This window comes from Leptopilina heterotoma, unplaced genomic scaffold (assembly GCF_015476425.1).
Source record: "Leptopilina heterotoma isolate Lh14 unplaced genomic scaffold, ASM1547642v1 Lhet_91, whole genome shotgun sequence".
Lineage (NCBI taxonomy): Eukaryota > Metazoa > Arthropoda > Insecta > Hymenoptera > Figitidae > Leptopilina > Leptopilina heterotoma.
Window position 1 is genome coordinate 214,095 of NW_025111197.1, and position 8,658 is coordinate 222,752.

The 8,658-nt window shown below is 25.9% G+C and overlaps 1 protein-coding gene across 1 annotated transcript; it reads right to left on the reverse strand.

Annotated features, from left to right (window-relative positions):
* On the reverse strand, positions 1 to 6,004 carry LOC122511934 (ankyrin-1-like). The gene is made up of 2 exons (XM_043627502.1): positions 5,739 to 6,004; positions 1 to 2,771 (listed from the first exon to the last, which is right to left on the reverse strand). Exon 2 carries the CDS (start codon positions 2,677 to 2,679, stop codon positions 385 to 387), a length of 2,295 nt encoding a protein of 764 aa, XP_043483437.1. The 5' UTR covers positions 2,680 to 2,771; positions 5,739 to 6,004; the 3' UTR covers positions 1 to 384.
* Positions 6,005 to 8,658: the final 2,654 nt, after the last annotated feature.

Genomic DNA, 8,658 nt, shown 5'->3' on the forward strand with positions numbered 1-8,658 from the left:
TATAAATGATTTTTAGAAAAAACATTTCTTATACAACTAAAAACGGTCAACCTTTTAAATTTATATTATACAATAATATAATAATTGACACAAAATTCCTAGTGGTTTTTTAAAAAAAAATAATTGTTACATGTGTTAAATTTTTCGAATTTTCAACGTTTTTATAAAATTTTTTCTGAATTAGTATACAGAGACAAAGAAAAAAGTATTCTACGCAACTTATTTTAATAAGTTTCATAAATCAAAGTCTAAATTTTAGGGATCAAATTTTTTTGTTTCGCTACAAAACGAGTTTTTATTCTTAATAAACTTAAAAATCGAATAAACAATATCGAAAGTGATTTTAAAGAGAAATAAATTAACAAAGGGAAAGTTGTTCAGATCTCATGAACAAGCTGCTAAAAATCTTCTCAAATCTATTGTGGAGAGATACTGGAAAATTTTGCCAAAATCAAAATTCGAAATTTGGAGATTATACTTTCTGACAATTAGTTTATGGAGACAATTTTTGCATTCGTCCATCAAATTATTTCTTCTCATTCCCTTTTCGACGCTGATTGTCAAAAATTCACTGTACGCTGAAAACTTTGTGTAGGATGACTCGATTTTTTGCAGTAAATCCTCATTTCTCACGTATTTTGCAACTTTATCGACCGGTTTATTGAGAACATCATAGAAAGTTATATTTAATTGATCATCAACTTTCTCCTGTTTCATTGTCTTTATCTGCTTCATACATTCCTCAAGCCAATAATAAAGTTTATACTCTTTGCAAAATGCTGACTTTTCCGAATAGACAGCATTGGATAGCCACACAATACGTGCAATAATGAATTTTAAAAATATTTCCGATTTTTCTTTGTGTACTTTATAAAGTGCAACGTATCTATGCTGAATTTCGCTCTTGGACAATTTTTTCACATTATTCGCGTAATGAATTAAGAGTAAATTACACTTGTAATCATTCTCCCAAAGTTTTATTCCAAAATTGGAACACGATCTAAAATCATTGTATTCCATCAGAAGGTGTATTAATTCGGGGGAAAAAGTTGAACTTATCGTTCGGTCCAATATTGATCGGGAATAATATTCGATATCAGAAGATGAGAGTGAATTAAATATGCAACGAATAATTTCAGGATAAAAATCAAAACAAGTGGCATAATTCTCTGGAGGATAAACTTCTTCTTCTTCTGAACTTGTCACTTGATGATTACTAAAAATATTCTGTTTTTCATTACGAGATGTGTTTATTTTAACCGCATTGGTGAGTAAATGAAACATATCCTTCTTCGAACGGGAAATTAACATTTCTGTAATTTTCGACAATTTTTGAATAGTCCGCAGCGATGAGAAGTCGTTAGAATACATTTGTAGGGCTAATAATAAAGGTGTGCCGTCATAATAAAATTGATTAAATTCTGTCGATGCTGAAGGATCGGCGCCATTTTCCAGGAGGAATTTAACAATTTTCGGTTGTCCAGCACATGCTGCAAAATGCAACGGGGTTAAACTATTTTTCGTCTGAGAATTAACATCAGCTCCGGCTGATAATAGAATTTTTACAAGCCCCACGTCCTGAAAGGTCGCTGCCACATGAAGGGGACTTCGATCTTCGAAACAACTTTCGAAAGAATAATTTGCTTTCAACAGAATTTGTAAAATCTCCTCATTACCATTCTCAACAGCAATGTAAACCGCTAGCTTACTCGATGAAGAATCATTATCAATATTCTCTTTCTTATCGACAACATTCTTAACCGTTTCCACTAAACCTGAACGTACAGCCCAATGAAAAAGGTTTTCACTCTCAGCAATGTTCGCATCAATTTTCGAACTACAGGTCAATAAATATTTCCACATATTTAAATAACGTTTATGAATCGCATCGTGTAGTAAACTTTTCGTAGTTTTGAAACCCTCGTCTACTAAATATTTAAAGATATCTATTCGATTTTCCAGAAAACTTTTATACAACAATTTTAAGTCATCGTTAGCGATACAATTTTCGCTTTTCAAGCCGTTATTTATCAAAAATTGGAGAATTTCCAAACGATCCCATTGCACTGCGTCAACAAGAGGAGAATACGATCTATGATCGATTCGATTCAATCCGTTCGCCATTAACAATTTCACAAGTTCTAAATTTCCGGTCTTTGTAGCAGAACAAATATAATGATATTCCCTCACATCTTGTGAATTTAAAGTCGCACCATTTTTGAAGAGAATCTCGGCTATTTGAACGTCTTGTCTAGACAAGGCGCAATGAAGCGGAGTTTCGCCATTTACATCTTCTAGATTCACGATGGCATTCAATTTTAGAAGAAACTCTGTAAATTCGATGCGATTATATTTTGCGGCATAATGAAGTGGTGCTTGACCTTTTAAATTTTGGACATTCACGTTATACTCCTGTACAAGTAGTTTAAAGATCTCGGTTTGATTTTCCTTTATGGCAATATGAAGAGGAGTGTTGCCGTCTCCATCGCGTCTAATGAGCAATTGAACGATTTCCGTATGTCCTTTTGCTGCTGCTACATTAATCAATGTTTTATCGCATATTGTTCTTGTTGCAACACGTTCAAGAATGGTGCGAACAACATTTATGTCCCCAGAATGAACGGCGTGAAATAATTGATTGTAATTGGAATTGTCGTTATAATCCATTAAATTATCCATGATGATTAAATGTAATTATAGAAGAAATTCTTGAAAATTTACTGATGAATCATTTCTCGATTATTACTGGTTTTCGAAGGCTTTAAATTTCTCTGTAACAAAAATTGAAATATTATATTTTAAACACATGTTAGTTTAATAAATATTTTTAAATAGTCGATTTTCACAAAATTGTCTAACTTCAAGATATTTATTTTTTCAGGGATATCTCTTAAATTATCACTGTAATTTTTATATAATACTATCAAATGTTACGAAACGTGATGTTCAATTTATTATTATTAGGCAAATTAGAAAATTTTTTATTTTCAAAAATATGAATTTTTGAATAATTTCAGATTCAAACTTTAAAAAAATTCAATTATAAACTAATTTACTAATTAATTATTCTTGTTTATTAATTTCAAAAAGTATTAATAAAAATTCTTTGCTAGTATTTAATTATTTTTATAAATATCTAATACCTAAAATTTAATTATTTTTAAACAAAGTTTTAATAAAATTTCACGAAACAATAAAATTATTATTTTCTAAAATTTTAATAAATCCTTCGAAACAATTCAATTTTATTTATAAATAGTAGAATTCTTTGCAAAAATTTAATTATTTAAAAAAAAAATTCAATTTTTTCTAAATCCTTTATTAAATATTTGCAAAAATTCAATTATTTTCAAAAAAAATTTTAGGAAAGAATTCAATTTTTTTTCTTAATTCATTATAAAATATTTCAAAAAAACTTCATTATTTACTAAAATTAAAATATTTCAGAAAATAATTGAATTTTTTTGAAATATTTTAAATAAATCCTTCGGAACAATTCACTTTTATTTATAAATAGTAAAATTACTTGCAAAAGTTCAATTATTTTTAATACAATTTTAATAATAGGTACTTCGAAAAAATTCAATTATTTTAAAAAAATTTTAATAAATCCTTCGAAACAATTCAATTATATTTATAAATAGTCAAATTCATTGCAAAAATTCATTTATTTTCAAAAAAAATTTCACGAAAGAATTTTATAAAAATTTTTAAATTATTAATTTCTTTTGACTAATTTTATGCAAATTCTAATTTAAATAATTGAATTCCTGAAATTTTTATTATTCATGAAAAGAATTGATTTCTTACGAAGATTTTTACAAAAAAACTTTTTGAATAATTGAATTCTGTTTGGAAAATGAAAATAGTAGATATTGAAAATCATTAAATTGCGAAAAGTTTTTAAAAATAATTAAATTTTACAAAGAATTTTATTAAAATTTTTGAAAATAATTAAATGTCTGTGTGGTATTTTATATTAAATTTTATTGAAAATAATTGAATTTCTAAAAAGTATTTTAAATTATATATGAAAATAATTGAATCCTTGCGAAGAATTGAATTATTTTTTAAAATAATTGAATTTCCAAGAAAAAATGTATTTTTTTAAAAATAATTGAATTCTTGTAATAAATATTGTTATTTATGAAAATAATTGAATTTTGCAAAGAATTTTGTTAAAATGCCTCAAAATAATTAAATTTTCTGCAATAATTTTTTTTATTTATCTTTAATAATAATTGAATTCTTTCGAAGAATTATTTATGTAAATAATTGAATTCTTGGGAAGAATTTTATTAAAATCTAAAAGAATAATTGAATTATTTCAAAAAAATTTAATTAAAATTATATTTAAAATAATTGATTTCTTTCGAACAATTTTATTAAAATATTTGAAAATAATTGAATTATTCATGTGAAAAATTCTAATATTTTTCTAAATAATTGGATTCTTTCCAAGAATTTTAAAAAACATTTTTTTTCAACAATTGTGATTTTATCGAGAAATTGAAATCCTGCAATGAGTTTTATTATTTATAAAAATAATTGAATAGTTGCTAGGAATTTTATTAAAATTTTCGAAAATAATTGAATTTCTGTGAAGAATTTTATTATTTATGAAAATAATTTAATTATTGCGAAAAATTTTATTAAAATATTTAAAAAGAATTGAATTTTTGTAAAAAATTTGTTATTTTTGTAAATAATTGAATTCTTCATAAGAATTTTATAAACATTGTTTTAAATAATTATTTTTTTCGAAATAAATAATAAATAAATAGTATTAAAAATAATTGAAATTCTTGGATGATTTTTATTATTTACGAAAATAATTGAATTCTTGTTTAGAATTTTATTAAAACATTTTAAAAAAATTGAATTCGATGAAAATTGTTATTATTACTGAAAGTAATTGAATTATTATGAAGAATTTTTTTAAAAATTCCATCAACTAATTAATTTTTTCGAAATTTTTTTGAAAATGTTATTCTAGATTAATTGAATTTCTGTGAAAATTTGATTAATTTTGAAAATATGTAATTGAATTTTGGATGAATTTTATCAATTTTTTTTAAATAATTGAATTCTTTTGCGAAATTTTATGAAAATACTTGGTATTGGAAATAATTGAATTTCGAATATTTTTTGAAAAAAATTGAATCATTTTAAAGAATTTGAGTATTATTTTTGAGAATAGTTTTTTGATTTCTAATATAAGCGAATTTAAAGTACTGAAAATTCTAAAAGAAAAATAAATAGTAGCTTTTAGTGGCTGAAATCTAGAAAAATAAATTTAATGGCAAAGACTAATAATATATATAATATATAATATATGTATAATATATTCAAATTGATTGAAATAAAATAATTTTCTTTTGTTTTGCATTGATGTTTATTACTATTAGCATTTTGAAGTAAAAAACAATAAAAAAGCTACGTTTTTCAAAGTTTTCGCAACTTTTAAAAAAAATTTATAGCTGTGGATAATATTATGTTTTTAATTCAAGGTGAAAAAGGTTAAATGGGGAAATCCCTCGCTACAACTGAACTGAAACTGAATTTAGAATACCGAAAAATTTTTCCTACTATTTGGACTTCAAACTATTTTTTACTAAAATATATAAAATTTAAAAAAAAAATATATATACATATATTCTTTTCCTTTTATACGTAATTTAAATACAAAAAAACTAACAATTTCTATAAAATAAATATAAAGAAAAGAAATTAATTACCAATGAAATTTCAGTAGCAAACGGTGTAGGTTATAAAATATCTGTCAATAATAAAGGTATCGAAACAGAATACCAGCTATTAAATGCACATCGTAGTGAAGTTTAAAACAAGAACATTTTTGTTTACTATTATTTTTATGTATAAAAAAACTTAGATGTATTCTTTATTCTAAAATTAATTAAAAATATTTTTTAGATTTCTCTCGACGGTTGAGTAAACGATGGTAAACAAAGAAGAGCTGAACTGAGAACGAGATTTATGAGATAGAAAAGGACATAAATATATTTCTGTTCTTTTCTAACTCATGCTTTGTGTTCGCGAAGCAGTTGTGCTTAGGCCTTTCACACACTAGCTCTTTAGGGTACATTTCCATTTATTTATCGGTGGGAGAAAAAAAATTCACCTTGAAAAATGTTAAAATCGCGTTCACACATATAACTTTTACTTTAAAAACTTACTGTGGTGAGCGAATTGTAGAATTTACTATTCTAACTAAATTATTGTAAAATATACTGAAGGTGCTTTTCTATACCTCCGGTGGATTGGTCAAGCAATCGGCTTGATGAATTTTCACGGTCGGATAACGTAATACGTAATTTGATTGGCTGTACTAAAGATTCCATTTTCACTGTTTCTAATTTTCAGGAACAGTAAAAATAGAATTTACTCTTCAACCAATCAAATTGAGTGACCCGACCGTGAAAATTCATCTAAAGGCGCTTGCACACTTCCAAAATTTTGGGCGAGCAGCGAATTTTCATGGCCTTGAAACTCACATTACTAAATATGATTGGCTCTACAAAAAGCTGCGAGAAAATGTACTTTTGTCAGAGCCAATCATATTTAGTAATGTGCATTTCAAGGTCGTGAAAATTCGCTGCTCGTCTAAAAATTTGGAAGTGTGCAAGCGCCTTAAGGCCGCAGTCCCATGGCAGCGTTTTGCGTTGCGTTTTAATGAGAGAGAATGCAGCAAACGTATATTTGCGTCTTTTTCTCTCCCATTACAACGCAACGCAAAACGCTGTCATGGGACTGCGGCCTTACCCAGTCGCTCCGCTTTTCCGTAGCGCTGGGTAAGTGTGGAATCAGCATTAGAGATGTGTGAGAGGTTCCCCGTTCCCGTGTGTCATGTAATCTACGGTAAGTAACGTAGTTGACGTCATATCTGGGGCCGTATTCTCGAATCGATGACCCTAGATGTCGCATGCGACAGACCATTCGAGATGGAAAAAGCTATTCTCGAACGCTTGTCGCATGCGAGATTTCATGTCGTATGCGATAATTTCCGAATGGTTCATCTCGAGTGGGTAGTGGCCATTCGAGATGCAAAGTCGTATACGAAATGCTAGTAAAAAATAAGGTTGTGTGTCATCCTTGTAATAAACGTATATAATATAAAGTAGTATTAGTGTACATGAACCGCATGCTAAAGTAGAAAAACTATACAAAATAACCTAAATGTAATGTTTAAGAATTAAAAGTAAACTTGTGAAATAAAAGTTTAATGTAAATAATTTATAATATGCAAAATTTATAATGGATAAATTGCACATGTTTGTGTTATTTTTGTGAATGAATCATGTTAACAATATATTTATTTTATTTTTTATTTTTTTTAATTTTTTAATCTTCGTTTCATTTTTTCTGTCTGTTCACACTTTAAAGTTAGTTTTTGTGTATGCTTTTGTTTTTTTCTTTACAAAATATTGTTTCACAAATTGAAAGTATGCTCTTTTTTAAGATTTAAAATAAAATAAAATTTAAAATTATAAAATTACAAAAAATTTTGATTAACAAATAAATTTTCTTTTTGCAAAAATAGGAAATATATATATTTATTAATTAAAATTATGCATAATATAAAGGGATATATCCCTTTATTATGCATAATTTTAATTTTTCAATAACAATATTGTTCACAAACTGATTCTTTTCTTTAAAAAAAAAATATTACATATTCCAGTTTCTTAACATTTTTGTAAAAAATTCTCAATTTACAAATGCTAATATTAAAACTTTAATATAAAAAAAAATGTTGTTACATTTATTTACGAATTTCTTTAATTATAAAATTATTCGTAATAATATCAGTAACTTCTATTTAAATAAATATTTGATTGTTATTATTTTTTCATTATTTTATTACATTTAAAAATAATTAAATTTTTGTAATCATTTTGTAACGTACGTCTACAAAATTCAATGTATTTAGTGTTTTTAACTAAAATTCTTCTATAAATTCATTATTTTTAATAATTAATTAAATATATATTGCCAAATATAACTAATTTCAAAAGAATTTGAATTATCAAAATTTTAAATTAAATTCATTCAAAATTAAAATTTTATAAAATTTCAAACTGAAACCGCTTAAAGTTAATTTGTTTATAAAAATTGTAAACGCAAAATTGAATTGATTTTGAAATATTTAAATGAACGGATAACTATTTGTATTTTTCTCATATGTCAAGTTCTCTTCCTCCTCAATTATGATTGGCAGATAAGTATTTGGAAACGACGGCAACAATGTATGAATGTCGCACACGGAAATTTTCGAACAACCTATCTCGAACGGTCATTGAGAATAGACTTTCAGAGTCGCATGCGACATTAACCATTCGACATTTTACGCATGCGAGAATTGTCGAATGCTTTCGAGAATACGGCCCCTGTCCTCTCCTTTCTTACCGGGGTGCTACTCTCTGTACCAAAAACATAAGTTCGAATGCTCATTATGCCGAATTTACAATTTAGAAATGACCAGATACGCGAATCCTCAATAACCTAAATTGTATATTGAATGAAATTCAAAAGTAGGGAATAATCATTTGATATATTCTGCATATGGAGAATATTATTTTAAACTAATTCTTTTTTTCCACAATTTGAAATTATTGCAATTTTTATTTTTGGAATTTC

Excerpts from the sequence above, each read along its gene's own strand:
- LOC122511934 (XM_043627502.1), bottom strand. The coding sequence starts at position 2,679 with ATGGATAATTTAATGGATTATAACGACAATTCCAATTACAATCAATTA.